Source organism: Balaenoptera borealis (genome assembly GCF_965194805.1).
Source record: "Balaenoptera borealis genome assembly, chromosome: 1".
Taxonomy (NCBI): Eukaryota; Metazoa; Chordata; class Mammalia; order Artiodactyla; family Balaenopteridae; genus Balaenoptera; species Balaenoptera borealis.
The window spans coordinates 56,088,085-56,104,182 of record NC_138860.1 but is presented as its reverse complement, the minus strand read 5'-3'; the positions used below and the strand labels follow the sequence as shown (position 1 = coordinate 56,104,182).

The following is a 16,098-nucleotide window of genomic DNA, read 5'->3' as shown; positions in this document are numbered from 1 at the left end:
TTCTACAGTACCAAAATACCGGACTACTCACTGTGTCACCTTTATTTAACCTGTTTGTTGGATCTTAGGAACTTGCCAAATTATTGAGGGCTCATCTTTTAAAAAGTAATCAGAAGACAAAAAAGAAATAGGTAGAGAATTGAGTTTTTGCCGTTTTACCTCTCCTAGTTCAGAAGAGCATGGCTCCTCTGCTTCTTATTATTAGCTGTCTAAATCTTAAAGGTGAACTGAAGAGGCAGTTGGTCTTACAGGAGTGTCTTTTATCAGTGTTTGGCTAACTCTTTTTCTTTTTTTTTAACATCTTTATTGGAGTATAATTGCTTTACAATGGTGTGTTAGTTTCTGCTGTATAACAAAGTGAATCAGCTATACGTATACATATATATCCATATCTCCTCCCTCTTGTGTCTCCCTCCCACTCTCCCTATCCCACCCCTTTAGGTGGTCACAAAGCACCGAGCTGATCTCCCTGTGCTATGCCGCTGCTTCCCACTAGCCATCTATTTTACGTTTGGTAGTGTATATATGTCCATGCCACTGTCTCACTTTGTCCCAGCTTACCCTTCCCCCTCCCTGTGTCCTCAAGTCCATTCTCTACGTCTTAGTCTTTATTCCTGTCCTGCCCCTAGGTTCTTTAGAACCATTTTTTTTTTAAGATTCCATATATATGTGTTAGCATATGGTGTTTATTTTTCTCTTTCTGACTTACTTCACTCTGTATGACAGACTCTAGGTCCATCCACCTCACTACAAAAACTCAATTTCGTTCCTTTTTATGGCTGAGTAATATTCCATTGTATATATTGGCTAACTCTTTTTCTAATGTTAATACATCCAGAGTCTTTTGTCTTTCTAAACCCTAACCCAGATGAACAAAATGCTTTTACACTTGCTCTCCTCTTCTCCTGACTTCCTAGAAAGAATGAAGGAAATTACTGGTTATCTGGTACCCACCCTGTGCTAGGCACTATGAAATATTCCTTTACATACATTAACTTATTAAATTTTCAGAGCAACTTGACTAGGTAGGTGATACTGCCTTTTTACAGAGTCCCAGAGAGTAGTAACTTACCCATGTCTTTCAGCCAGTAAATGTGACTAAAAGATGATGTAATAAACAATGCCCTGCTTTGCTCTTAGAGATATGTTTAATTCTCATTACTCTTACATTTGGGTCCAGGACAGTCCCACTAGTCTAAACCCACTTTTGTCTGTATCTGCTGTGGACAACAAAGACATGACTAGATCATAACACACAGTGTGTTCCTCCCTTTACGGTGTCCACATCCTGCTTTATCTTTGTGTTTGAATGCCTCCCGGATTTTAAGCTCCTACAGATTGGAAAGTGTTTTCCTTTTTCACCTTTGTAACCCTTGAAGTAACTACTTCGTGTGTTACTGTGCACTTACTGTTGTTAATTACAGTTCCATAAGTTAAGTATCTTTTCATTTTACAATGGAAATCTATTTATGCCCTGCACATGTCCACAATCAGTGAGTGGAGTGGCTCAGGTAGAGCACTCAAGCTCAGGGCTCTAATTAGGACTGCACTACCATCCACCTGCTTCTATCACTCCAGAGTGAGGCTGCTCTTCTTCAGACCATGGCTTTGGGACCACTGCCTGGCCCTCTTTACTTTCTCTCACTCTGCCTCATTGGATCATTCATCCAAATTTCCCATATTATCTTCAATTTGCTGTTGAACTTCCTTTATAGAGATTTTTTAAAAATCTCCTTTATGATAGTGTAAGGAAATATGAGAAATCATGTATTATTAACTGGTTAATTCAGAAGAGTTTCTTTTCTATCATTAGTTTCATTTTTGGACTACTTTATAACTCAAAAATTTATCTTTGAGTTATAAGTACGCTGTATTTATTGCTGAATCTGATCAGCAATAAATAAATTACTTGGGGAGTTGGGGAGGCATAAGGGGAAATGCTCACTGAGATTACTCACTCTTGTAGGGCTTCAAAAATTGCTAGAATACATTCTTTCTTTTTGCCAAGTGATATTCTAGAAGAGTTATTTTACCTGATATTGATCAACAGCCTATTCTCAAGGGGCAACCTGAAAACAACCTGGAAAATTATGGAAATTTTGAAAGCAAGGATGATGCTTTCTTTCTTCTTTCCTTTTTTTTTTTTTTTTTTGGAAGGGGGCTATGTATGTATGGTGCTTTTATTCTCCATAGAGTGATACATGCTAAGGTGGGTTGGGCTTGGGCTGATGTCCCCATGTGTATAGAACTGAATTAATAAGTCTCTGAGAAGAAGTCTGGTTTACCTTGATGTGGAAAGGGGGATGGAATCACCGGGATGAACATTGCAACCTGGGATATGTTCAGCCCTGGAATGCAGGGAGATGAGGCAGCTCTCAGTGCGCACGGTCATTGGCAGGCAGGGGACACCTGCCAGGCTCGGAGGGCCTTCTGTACCACATCTTCCCACTGGGCATTTGATATCACCTCCTTCGCCCTTGTCACCAACTCTGCATGTTCTGGGTCCATGGCTGTAGAGCTGTGGCTGCTCAGTGCTGTAGCTCCCTCCTCATCTTCATCCTCGCTCTCTGCTGGCCTGTCCGGGGAATGAAGCCCTAGGGCCTAGTTCCAACCCTGGACGTCAGCAGCTCCATCTTCCGCACTCCCCACTGGTGCCAGCTCTGCCCCTCTGGTTCGGGGTCTTGGTTCAGGGGCTGGTAGGAGCAGCTAGCTGGACCTGCCCCCATTTCTTCCTGTTCTTCCTCAGGCTCTCCACTCCTCTAATCCCTGGTGCCTTCTGTAGGCTCCTGGTGTGACAGTTCCTCAGCCTCATTGGGGTAGGTGTGCCCTGGACCCTGCTGCCGAAAATGACTTCTTCCATCCCAGCGGGGCCCACTCAGAGCCTGAAGCTGAACCTGTACCTTTTACCTCCTCAAGGATAATACGTATTTGAGGGGAAGGATGATGGAGAGATTGGGAAAACTGAAACACACGACCACTTGTTTGTAGTGCCTTTTACACAGCATTTTGTTAAATGTACCTAAATCTTTTAAGTGTAAGTTGGTTTGCTCATTAAACTATCATATTTTAATTATTACATTTAATATTTAGTGCATATAGTTTTAACTTCTTTTGTGAGCATCAGAGCCAAACCATACAGTTCCAAAGTCTTTTGATTAATTTTTAAATTTAATTCCTTTTGGGCAATAAATTTTTTATTTCTGGTTTATATAAGTAAAAAAAAAAAAAAAAGCTTCTGCCAGTGGTCTTTGAGACCAAGTCAGATGGATGGAAACATCTACCCTATCTTTTAAAAAATATCAATCATAAAAAATCCTATAAGCTAAGGAGTCACTGAATTTTTTCTTCTTTTGCAAGTCAAAATGTCCCCTTGCTCTTCAGTGTAAAGCTTCTATGGCAGTGCTTTTCACACTTACACAGCAGTAGCACAGTCTTTTCAAACAAAATCTCATGCAGAACTTCACTATGTAAATTAGATGAAAATGGAGCTGTTGTTGCTGGTGAGGGGAGGGTAGGGGGCGCGGGTAATGAGAGACCCAGAACCTCTTCCCTCTTCCCCCTTCTGGCTAAACCAACTCCCACCCTGGGTAGCCCGTAAGACATTTCCTCCAAAATCTTAGGGATCTTGAATTTTTATATATATATATATGTATATATATATACACATATATATATACATATATATATGTATATATATATGTATGTATATATATACATATATATATACACACACATATATATACATATATATATACATATCATATTCTAATGGCTTTTATCATTTTACATTAAAATCTTTACTTTGTATAGGTTTTTTTTTTTTTTTTTAATTTATTTTTGGCTGTGTTGGGTCTTCGTTTCTGTGCGAGGGCTTTCTCTAGTTGCGGCAAGCGGGGGCCACTCTTCATCGCCGTGCGCGGGCCTCTCACTGTCGTGGCCTCTTTTGTTGCGGAGCACAGGCTCCAGACGCGCAGGCTCAGTAGTTGTGGCTCACGGGCCTAGTTGCTCCGTGGCATGTGGGATCTTCCCAGACCAGGGCTTGAACCCGTGTCCCCTGCATTGGCAGGCAGATTCTCAACCACTGCGCCACCAGGGAAGCCCTGTATAGGTTTTTAAGAAATCATTTTTGGAAGAAATAGAAGGCCTGACAGCAAAATATAAATATCTTATTTAAGATATTTTGTTAATTAATACTTTAAATGTTTAACCAAAAAAAGTTTTGTTTACCTGAGGTTTTGGAAAAATAAACCAAACAATATTCTCTTAAGGAAGGCAATATTTCCCTTTATCCCCAATTCTGTAATTAATGTATTTCTGTAACCAAGATCACAGAGGTATGCTGATAAATATGTTTCTATTTTCTTACTTGCAGAGATCTGTAACTTATTTATCAAAATAGGAAACTAAGACTCAGAAGGAACTTTCTCCAGCTCTCTTAGCCCCATTCGTCTTTGCACCATGCTACAGCTTGCATGGAGAAACTGGTCTGGTATTCATATGAGACCAACTACAGAACAGTAGCACCAAGATTCTGAATATATAGTAGTTAATTGTTAGGATAAAGTTAAGAAACTACCCTTAAAGGGGATCTTGTCCTTCTGCCTTGATTTGGCTAAAACTGATGATTCACATCAAGGAAATTAATATAAAACTTTAATAGTAAGATTGTAAAATTTTAAACTATGAATAACTCTTAAGTTATACTATCACAAGGGAAGGATTAGACCAGAATGCATCAAAACAATGTTCTGAACTATTAACTGAGTGTTTATCAAAGTCTTTAGGTTAGGAAAGTTATTTTTGCTTTGAGAATCTCAACTTTATAAGATTGTAAAATTTTAAACTATGAGTAACTCTTAAGTTATACTATTACAAGGGAAGGATTAGACCAGAATGCATCAAAACAATGTTTTGAACTATTAACTGAGTGTTTATCAAAGTCTTTAGGTTAGGAAAGTTATTTTTGCTTTGAGAATCTCAACTTTAATAGTTCCTTAAAGGTATACTCTTATTATTATGCTGTAGGTTTTTATGCTTTATCACATTGTGTATTTATAAAATCTTCATTTTTGCTATGTTGTACACCTGAAACTTAAATAATGCTGTACATCAACTATACCACAATAACAAATAAAAATACATTAAAAATAATCTTCCTTTTAATTGCAGCTAGCCTTCCCAGAATGCTGAAATACTTCTGCATATCCTAGCATTGCAAAAAGTCATTACTGTATAAACACTTCAACTTGAGGGCATGTCGTTTCTTGGATGTTCGGTCCTTGCTCTTCTGTCTATACTCTATCATTTTCTCCTAAGCCTCTGTTCTGTTAGAGATTTCAGTAATCTAACAAGGATTGGAGCATCCCACTTTAAATATGCAGTAAAAAAATCAGACTTGTATCTGTTACCATTATTAGAAAGCAAGAGTGAATAAAGGTCAGCCTTTTAGCTGGCAGGCTGTCTGATTTTTCTGTGAGCATCACATGTTAGGAGAAGCGAGTTCATCTGTCTGTGGGTTTAAGATTCAACAGCCTAAACTGTCAGCCTAACACTGATTGAAGGTGGACTGGGAGGGGAAGCGCATCTGTCCAAGGCTCGCTATTGGCTTCCTATTACAGCATTCTCCCCCGAGACAGACTCTGCGTGCTCATTCACCTACCTCCTCCTCTTCCCTCCCCTTCCTTCCCTACCCCTTCATTACTGATTCACAGCGAGAGGCAGCAGCAGCAGCAGAGCTGCTTGTCACGAATCAAGGATTGCAATGAGCTCATCCTTTTCTCCTTGCAGCTTCACAACTGCCCTGGCTTCCTGGCTCCTGCTCCTGCTCTTTGCTCACGCACACACACACACACACACACACTCACTCTCTCACATGCACACAGCGCAGACACACACACACACACACACACACTCACATGCTAGACCCTTCTAAGCAGCTTGTCCATTTTTACACATGTATGTGAACTCTCCTGCATCACTCTTGGCCATTTTCTTGCATTCGCTTGCTTTTGCTGTTTTTTTTTATTTAGATCAGCATTTGATTTCATTTCCAGTCTACTTTGGGGCTCTGGCACAGTAGATAATTTAGCCAAAATGTTTTTCTTGTGGAGACGTTAGCTGGCAGTTCCCACCACAGACTGGCTTGTGCGTGTTCCTGGGGAGACCTAAGCCTGGCTCCCCTCCCGCCGCAGTTCTCAAAATTGTGGATAAGAGATCCAGCTTTCTCATTCTGGATACCTACTTACTGCTCATGGAAGAAGGGGTGCCCTGCCCAGCCCCAGCTGCTAAGCTCACAGCTCCTGTCAAAAAGTCCCAGGACATGCACGACGAGAGGAACAAGCTGGTGAATGAGTATGCGTGTCGAGTGCTGGAACTTCTGGGGATGGGGCATCGTCTGTTTGTGCCTCGGCTTCTGGCGGTGAGACTGTTTTTCATTGAATTTCATTTGTAAAGAATCTGCCACCCTCTGTGAGAATTCCCTGTATCCCTGGGAGAGGCTTGCGGTCTCCTGTCTCCTTCCCCTTCTCCCCACTCTACCGAGAAGGAAGTGCTGAGTGGCCACAGGCATGGGGCTCTGTCCGAGCCTGGTCCGTGCCACTCCTTAATTGGCTAGAGGAGACATGGCTCTCCTCTCCGAGCCCACGTTAGTGGCATTATCTCTGTGGCAGCAAAAAAAAAAAAAAAAAAAAAAAAAAAAGGTCTTATGGCTGGCCAGGCTCAGCAATAAAGCAGAATACCCAAGTGCTTGATGGAGGCATTCTGCTATTTCTGTCTCCAAGGGGTTAAATTTTACACCAGACATTATTGCGACTTATCTAGACTATGCCTGCTTTGCTTTCTAACCTCTCCATTTGATGGCCAATTTGGTTGTGTTAATAGGGAATTTTGCCCCTTAAAAATCATTGGTTAGGAAATTACAGATTTCTCTCCTGGAATGTTCGGACTGTGTATCTATGAAACAGCTTAAAGCTGTTGGGTCTGTGCTGAGTCTGGGAAGTCTGCCTTGCTTGTTTTTTGATTTCCTGAACAAGAGAAAAATCACCCTTCTGCACTTCCTACCAAGGGTTAAAATTAAATACCCACAATCACTGGTGCAGTGTTTCTTTTTAGTGGTTTGAGAACTATACCTAGCAACTGTTCTATAATGTAATTGGTCTATGGTAGTCCTATACCATTATTTGGTAATTGGGCAAGAATAATTTTGCTTTGTTTATTTTATACAATGGAGTTTAGTACCATTCTAGACTGTTCCCTCATTTGGTTCTCTCATATTTGAGGCTTTTTCAAAAGTACAATATTGACTTGACTGAATTTAACTCTTTTCTCTCACATATCTCCCTCTAGTATAGTTCATCTCTGTTTATGCTTATGTTTACAATTATTAAGTAAGTCTTCATGTATCTATTCGCATGTAAATATAATCTCTCCTGTATCATCATAACAGACATGTTAGGTAGCCGTGCACATAAGGGATTTCTCACCCAGAAGAAAGTCTGTTTATCATTGCAAGGTGAAGTTAGATGCAGTGACCAGCATACAATTATAGAGAAGGGGGTGGTATATTTTGAGAAATATGGTTCCTTTGTCATTTAAGAAAGAAGAGCTCAATGTATATGTTTTAATGCCTAGGTGAGGTCATCAGTGCTCACTTGAATTTTGTTCCCCTGAATCATCACATTTCTTTTCTTAATAAAGGAGAAAACTGAAGATTCATGATTCTATTAGAAAGGAGTTTTTTGTTTTTGTTTTTGTTTTTTAACAGTGAAATAAAAAACTTTTTTTTTTCAGGAGCTTTGACACTAAGAAGTGCTAAAATATATTTCAACCAATTCTCTGCCTCTCTTTGAGGAATCAGTTTTTGGTCTAATACACTTCCATATTCTTAAAGACTGCTTAACTTTGTGTCTCACGGGCTTCCACTGATAACTTTACAGTGATCCGGCGCTGCCTATCTTTGGCATTTACATTTTCAGTGTTTTGAAGGAAAACATAAAATTGATAACTAAGAATATCTGTCATACTAAAATCTGCATCGAAATCCAGATGACTCTAGCGTAAAACGATTGTCAACAACAAAACCCATAAGCTTCACAAGCTTCAGTTCTGTGGGAGGTCATAGATATCTATATGTTGCAACTGTACAAAGTCGGCTTGGTTGCTCAATTAGGTACCTGAGGTGGTGGCACAGCCCTCAGGTTGTTTTGGGCTCTAACATTCCAGGTAATAGTGCCATTTGCATTATATGTGAAAAGTGTGTTCTGCGTTGTGTATAGGGCCATTTGGAAATCTCTGACTTTGTTATACAGTGTTGTACTTAAAAGATTGTTGATAGAACTAGGGTACTCTACATTCTGAGAAATCACATGCCCTTTAATTAGCAATATGGCTATAAATTGGGATCAGCTATCCAATGAGTTATTGCTCAAAGTTTAGCATATGTACCAGAGGGAAGTACAGTTGTTCAGCCTTGTGTTATTAGACTGGCTAATGATGTGGGATCAGTGGCTAATCTGCACAGGGTAATCCTAAAAGGAATCCTGCCACATGCAATGTTGCAGTCTTTCCATTACCAGTCAAGAGGGCAAGCACTGAAGTTTAGGTTTTTAATCATGTTTTAAATATGAATGTGTGTGTGGGTTAAACACATACAAATCCCTTATTTTACTTTTAAGATCCCAGTAGTTTTCTTCATATAAGACAAGTTAATTTTCTTAATGAAACTGATCAAATAAATGAAGATTTACCAAGACAGTGTTGTAGATTTGGACTTTGAGCCTTATTTATTGTTCCCTGGTTCACAGAGAGACCATCAAGCTATGAGAACACCAAGCACATTTGGAATTTTTGCTTATTGTCCTTCAAAGGTACACCTAGTAAAGAATAATTTCCCTTTAATAAATCAAGTACAAGTACTCCATTTTAGATATCACCACAAGGCATAAATTCTGTGTGCAGACTCACCAAACACGTTTCTTTGGTGAAATTAAAATATCAAAGCAAGGGATATACGTATCCTAGATACCAGCTAAGTAATGTCCTCTTCTAAAGCCTGTGCTTGCAAATGATTCTTAGACCTCCAGAAACATTTCTCAACGGAATGGAAATCCTGTTAGACACTATAACTAAAGGAAGAAAAGCCATTTGTGGTGAATATAGTAAAGGTGAGAAAGAGAAACATGCCTAGATTTTTTTTTTCAAATAATCCCCTAAAATAATCAAACCTAGATTTTGCTGCTTATCAGAGGCCCTTAAAGAAAGATTTGTCATCCAAGAAAATGAGAGGTTTCGAATAGAAGCATCTGGAGCTAACACTCAAATGTTAGAACTGTTCATTTCCACCCACCCTGCCTTCTTTTTTTTTTTTTTAAATCACTTTAAAATATGATACTCTTGCACTGAATTTTTCAGTGGGAAAAACACACTCCAAATGGTATTAGCAGGGGCACATAGCCAGAGTTCATACTCCTCTGTAAGTGTGTGTGAAATTTGGAGAAAGAGGAAAAACTTTTACTCAGGTTCAAAATCTTCCCTATCCTCCTAGATTTTTTCTTTTTGCTTTTATATGACATGGGAAGTTATTCTCAGATCATTATATGTTGATATCAGGTGTTGGCTATACTTTCAATCTGATACTCTGGGCACTGTGCACAGTGAATCCAAAGGACTCTCAGGCTGAAGAGGATTGACATATATCTATAGCCAAATGCTCCAGCTGTCCCTCCAGTAACCATTTAAAGTTTAATTTTGATCATATTTCTTATGCTGTCAAACTGCATCCTAGTTTTGTTTGTTTTTTTAATTTGTGGACTTCCTTAAAACAGTAATTTTAAGGAGGGAATAAAAGAGCAGAGGAGAAAGTTTCTCTCTCATTTTTACCGCTGTTGTTGACTGCTGCAAGGATTACTCACTGAAGAGAGATGATAACTCTTAAAAGAAGTTAAAGACTCAAGTATAAAAGTTGCCATGTATACTTCTGATGCCCCGCAAATATAAAAATCAATTTTTACATCAAAATAAGTCCTACATCTCCTTTCTATTTTGCATCTTATAAATTTTTGACTTATTAATAGTGAGTATGCTTGAAGTAGATCCTTTATAAATTCATGGAACAGATATATGTTGGTGTCTATTGTGTGCCTGGCAATGTGCTTAATTCATTTTACTGGGGTGAGTGGGAAGGATTCTTACATTAACATCCTACTTACCTTTCCCTCTGGATATTTATTTCTACCTACTTGAAAGGAAGTAGAAGTAGGACTTGTTTAAATGTTTTTTAATTATCCAGGTAATCTTTTTATATAGCTCTATTCATAGAAATGAGGAAGAAGTAATGTTACCTTTGAAGGTGTAATTGGTAAACATGTTTCCTATCATCACTTAAAAGGATTTGACAGAAAGTTTGGAGAGCAGAAGATGAGTATTAGTAGAGCCACTGATTCTCAAAAGTTATCATTTATTAGTTCTTATTTAAAAGCTGGTAGAGTTCTTATTGTACAAGAGAAGAAAACATGCCTTTGCTTATTCAAATTCCCTAATTCTTGTCTATATTATCTTCTGGCTGACATTACTTAACAAATAATGTTAGGAAAGTAATTGCATTTTCATTATTTTACTGTTCCTTCCCTATTCTGAAGGTAATATGGAAAAACTCTAAGAATTTCCCAGTTGAAGAACAGCCTTTCCAATTTAAATCAATTATTCTAGCCTGATGGGGTTCTGTGTAGTGAGTACAGATGGATAATGTTATCCAGAAGCCAGCCCAACCTCTTTCAGGTACTTGGTTTGGTTTTTGAAATGTTAGTCTGCCTTTTAGGGGTGTACTTTTAAAGCTTGGGTCTTATCACAAGATCATGTGTTAAACTTCTCTTCTTTGTTGGAGTAGAGGGTTAACATTCATGCAATTATAAACTCAATTATAACCATTAATTAAGTTAATATCTCCATAGTCAGCTAATTAATAATTAGCATGTGTGATTGAAGCCATGTTTTAGTTTCGTAGAAAGCACCACTACCTATATTTTGGACTAATATTATTACATCAATGCTTGACATTTATGAGGTGTGTATATTTAACAAAATAATAGGTACAAAGTGACTCAAATTTTGTTAAATATATATGAGATGTATCTGTAAGGTTAGGAAAAAAGGACTATAAGCAATGTAACAAAATGTTATACTAAAATTTCAGTATCTGAGCATATTTGAGCAACAGAGAGAACTCCAAAATGTTGTCCCTTATATTTGTTTTGGGGTTCACAAAATGTACTCATATGCCTTAACTTATTTCATTCTCAAATACTCGAGGTTGAAGATAGTCCCACTTTTTTTTTTTTTTTAATTAATTTATTTATTTTTGGCTGTGTTGGGTCTTCGTTTCTGTGCGAGGGCTTTCTCTGGTTGCGGCAATCAGGGGCCACTCTTCATCGCGGTGCGCAGGCCTCTCACTATCGCGGCCTCTCTTGTTGCGGAGCACGGGCTCCAGACGCGCAGGCTCAGTAGCTGTGGCTCACGGGCCTAGTTGCTCCGCGGCATGTGGGATCTTCCCAGACCAGGGCTCGAACCCGTGTCCCCTGCATTGGCAGGCAGATTCTCAACCACTGCGCCACCAGGGAAGCCCAGTCCCACTTTTAAAGTAGGAGAACAGTGGAGAATTATGCAGTACCATGAGTTAGCCAGAGTTGGAATTAAAATGACTATTCCATCCTTTGCAACCTTGCTTGAGCACCTTTAATTGACAAGTACTTCCTAGAGGCTAAAATTAGAGGATTAAATAAGATGCATTTTCTACACTTGCCTCATGATTATCAGAGCTCCTCTCTTCAGGGGCTCGAGTTAGGCCAGTCACGCAATCTGGAGCTTCACTAACACCAGCAGTGTCTTGGAAATGGCAGTCACAGGGCACTCTGAATTCTGGTTTCCAGAGACTTAACCTGAGTTGGGCTTCAGCCAACTGGGCTGAGTTGGGCTTCTCCCCACCTGGGTAGGGAGCGCCTTGCTGTACCTCCCCTGAGACCACAGCCTCCTCCAAACAGCATCTCTGTGTGCCTGGCCATCCCTGCCTGACCAGAGGGCAAATGTCACAGGATATTTGACTTCTCATCTTTAATCCTAACCTTTCTGCTTTTGTATGAACTCAGAGGCGGGACTTGAAATTAGGCCTTGGGCAGTATTAGAAAATTAGGTAACCATGCTGCTGCCTGCAGGCAATAGACTGCTCCCCACCATTTTTGGGCATCTGTTTGCAGGTAGCTAGAGGTTAGTTGCACTGACAATAGAAGAGGTGCCCTTAGAAGGTTTTTGAGTAATGAAGAAAGCTACTCATCCTGTTTCGCTACAAACTCTATAAGCAGCCTGTGTTGAACTTTCCCAACAATTGCCAAAGAGATAATCATCAGAACCAGTATTACAGGTGAAAAAGGATGTAGTATGTCTGGCATAACTGGTAGGTGGATGCTTTCTCAATAATTCAGCAGTTGATATTTTAGTTGAAGAGGCCCTCTTTGGGGCTGAAGTTGTTTCCAGTAACTGCCTTTTCCGACTAAGTTAAGGTGAGATGATAGCACTTTATCATGCTAAATATTCTCTCCGCTACTTATTGCCACCATCTCTCAGTATCTGTGAGGGAGGAAATAAATCTGAGATGTACTGAAGCTTGTTTTTTTTCCCTGGCACTATTAGCCTGGCTCTGTCTTCTGATTACTAGTTTGTGAATCTAAACTTGGGCCAACCTACTTCCCTGTGAAAATGCCTGCTGTGTGAATTAATATATTATTCTATTTTACATGTTTCTGTTTAAAGGGGAGGAGAGAAGGGAAGAAAAAATTATATATGTATAGTGAAAGAGAGGCGAAAGTAGAATTCATTCACTTATTCAGTAAATTTTAGTTGAGTACCTCCTGTACTCTAGGCAGTAGTCTTATCACTGTGGATACAGCAAAGAACAAGACAGACAAATCCCCTTTCCTTAGGATGAAAACAGATGTAAAACTGGAAAATGACTGGATGGAAAATGACTTGATGGGCTGGGAGGAAGAATTTAAGTGCTCAGAAAAGGCCTAACTCAGATCTTATATTTGTGTTAAAATCTAGATCACAAGAAGTTGTTATCATTATGAAGATCTGGGGGAAGAATATTCCAGGCAGAGAGAACAGGCAGTAGCCTTCAGTTGGGAATGAACTTGGTGTGTACAAGAAAACAGAAAGAAGGCCAGTGTGCTTGGAGTTTGAGAGCAAGGAGGGAGATGTGATTCAACATGAGGTTGGAGGGGAAGGCAAGGGCCCCAGATCCTGAAGGGTCTTGTGGGCAATGGTAAAGATTTTGGGTTTTATTCTGAGCACAGTAGGAACCACTGGAGAGCTTTACACAGAAGAGCAACATGATCTGAAAAAGTACCATCTAGCTGCTGTAAGGAGAGGAGATGGTGGGGAGCAAGAGCAGAAAGAGGGAGACCAGCTGGGGAGTTACTGCAGTGGCTCAGCTGAGAGGTGACAATGGCTTAGACCAGGCTGGTGGTGATGACAACTCATTAGGAGCAGAATTCCTCTGACTTCCTTATGCTCTTTCAATGCAGTCTTTAAGGTTAATCAGTTTTTAATTTGAATGTAAATAAAGTAATATTTTGAACTAACATGTAGTTCTGTGATTTCTAGCCACCATGTTTTGTCTTTGTCTGTTTGTTTGGTTTTGTTTTATTCCTGCAGTTTTTGACAATTAAGTGCTGACTCTTAACACACCTTATTTCTTTTTGGCTTGGCCTACTTCTGTGTACCCAGTCTTTCTCAGTCTCTTAATTTGTGTCTCAGTGTTTGCCAGCGATTACATATAGTTGTTTATTAAAATATTTATTGCCTTTCTTTCTTTTTTTTTTTTTTTTTAAATTTTTATTTATTTATTTATTTATGGCTGTGTTGGGTCTTCGTTTCTGTGCAAGGGCTTTCTCTAGTTGTGGTGAGCGGGGGCCACTCTTCATCGCGGTGCGCAGGCCTCTCACTGTCGCGGCCTCTCCCATTGCGGAGCACAGGCTCCAGACGCGCAGGCTCAGTAGTTGTGGCTCACGGACCTAGTTGCTCCGTGGCATGTGGGATCTTCCCAGACCAGGGCTCGAACCCGTGTCCCCTGCATTGGCAGGCAGATTCTCAACCACTGCGCCACCAGGGAAGCCCCTATTGCCTTTCTTATTACAAAATCTTTACTGCAGAAAACACAGCAAACTATAAAGAAGAAAAAAAAATTATAATCCCACTATCCAGAGAAACAGTTTCCTTTATTTCCTTTCAGTCTTTTTTCTGTGCATACATATATTTATAAGTGGTGGTTATTTCTTAAGTAAATCTGGCAAGCAGTAGTTTTCATAAGAAGTTCAGTAGTTAAGTGGTTTGCTTCATTTACTTTTTTATAGCAGTCTTTAAGATATGGGTACAATTTCTTATTTTCTTCACTTGAACTGCTACTGTCACTAGTTGAAAAGTCATCCTGTCATTAGGTGTTTATTATATAATTCTGCTGTGCTTTGATTGCATTGTCTATGTCTTCAGCCAGCTTTGTAAAATATCCTTAAAATGCCTACCAAGCTAAAATCACAGATTAGTCCCAGAGTTCAAATTTTTTCCTTTTCTGGCATTTTTCTTTTTTTAGAGCCATAACATGGTTAGCTTTGCCAGGATCCACTATTCAAATCTTCAGGTAATATAAATTAAATATGTTAGCCTGTTAATTCTTTTGTCACGTCTAGGATTTATGGTGACTTATTTCAGCTTATAGTAAAGAGGTTAGAAATCTCTTCCTAAAAATTTTTGGAGCTCACCTAGATCTTGGCTATAAAAGTACATTCAAGAAAATAGAAATTCCTTTTTCAATGTATTCGTTCTGAACGTAGGTTAAAATGTAATTGATGATTCTTGGTGATTATTTTTTAGACCTCAAAGGAAGATCTTCTGCAGGCTGATTTTGAAGGTGCTTTAAAGTTCTTCAGAGTCCAGCTTCCAAAGAGATACAGGGCAGAGGAAAATGCAAGAAGGTTAATGGAGCAGGCTTGCAATATTAAGGTAAGATATATGAATTTATAGATAATAAAGGTGGAACTTGAATGCAGAATAACATGGCAAATTATATAAAACTCTTTCTCAGTATGTTGCTGGATTTTGACTATGTTTAAGGTGATGTGGTGTATGACCTAGTTTCTCTCAGACTTTTTTGTCAAGCTGATATGTATCTATAGTGGCTGTACCTTCTAGTAGGACTTAGAGTGAACGTTAGCATGTTCAGGTTGTAACAAGAGGAAGACAAACATTTATCTCATAGGTGGGGCTCTAGAATGGGTTGCTGTGATAGTGGTTTCCATAGCAGCAGACTTAGTATTTAGCTTTTGCCATCTGTTTTAAGATTATTTAGGACCAAGCAAGAAAAGCCTGCTTAGGCCGTGCTTTCCTTTCTCTAAGGGACTTGGAAAGCTCTGTCTTGATCTACCCATTTCCATCCCACACCTGACAAATGTTTGTGGATACATTGCTCCTTATCAGATGTCTGATAAAAATAAACAAATTTTATAAATAAGTTAAAATAGAAATCTCTATCTAGAGAATTGGGGTATCAAGGTGAGATAGCACATTTAAAAAAAAAAATTGGAACCAATTTACTGATGTAAATTCTTGGACCTTTGGAATATACTAGGGAATCTTCTTACCTAACCATGACAAAAATGTAAATTTGCTTTCTGAAAAAGCAAAGATCCCAGGTCTTACGGACTTTACATTCTTGCCGAAGGAAAGAGACAGTAAACAATTAACATACTAAAGAATATATTTAATATGTTAGAAGGTGATAAATAGCTATGAAAAAAGAAAAAGTAGGGCAAAATAAGCAAGATTGGATTGATGGGAAGAAGGAAAGTTATAGTTGTTGTTAGGTAGTCAGAGTAGACCTCACTGAAGGTGAAGGAGATGAATTAGTCATGGAGATGTCTAGGAGAAGAGCAATTCAGCAGAGGCAACAGCTAGTTCAAAGGCCCTGGGGCTGGCTCATGCCATGTGAGTTTGAGGAACAGCAAGAAGACCAGTGTAGCTGGAATGAAGTGAATGAAAATGAGGGCAATAGGAGAG

The 16,098-nt window shown here is 39.2% G+C and overlaps 1 protein-coding gene and 1 long non-coding RNA gene across 13 annotated transcripts in view; one reads left to right on the top strand and one right to left on the bottom strand.

Moving 5' to 3' along the window:
- RABGAP1L (RAB GTPase activating protein 1 like) overlaps positions 1-16,098 on the top strand; it is a 789,965-nt gene that overhangs the window by 638,574 nt on the left and 135,293 nt on the right. For 9 of the 12 annotated variants that reach the window (XM_082379555.1, XM_082379554.1, XM_082379553.1 and 6 more), the window contains one exon: positions 14,917-15,045. In XM_082379555.1, coding sequence (XP_082235681.1) covers positions 14,917-15,045 — 129 coding nt within the window. Of the gene's footprint in view, positions 1-5,693; positions 6,419-11,390; positions 12,549-14,916; positions 15,046-16,098 lie in introns of those variants that run through there. The other 3 variants (XM_082379543.1, XM_082379549.1, XM_082379545.1) reach the window with 3 other exon arrangements.
- Positions 3,100-4,915, bottom strand: LOC309605553. Its single transcript, XR_014231412.1, has 2 exons — positions 4,855-4,915; positions 3,100-4,690 (listed from the first exon to the last, which is right to left on the bottom strand). It is a non-coding gene; the product is annotated as an uncharacterized lncRNA (long non-coding RNA).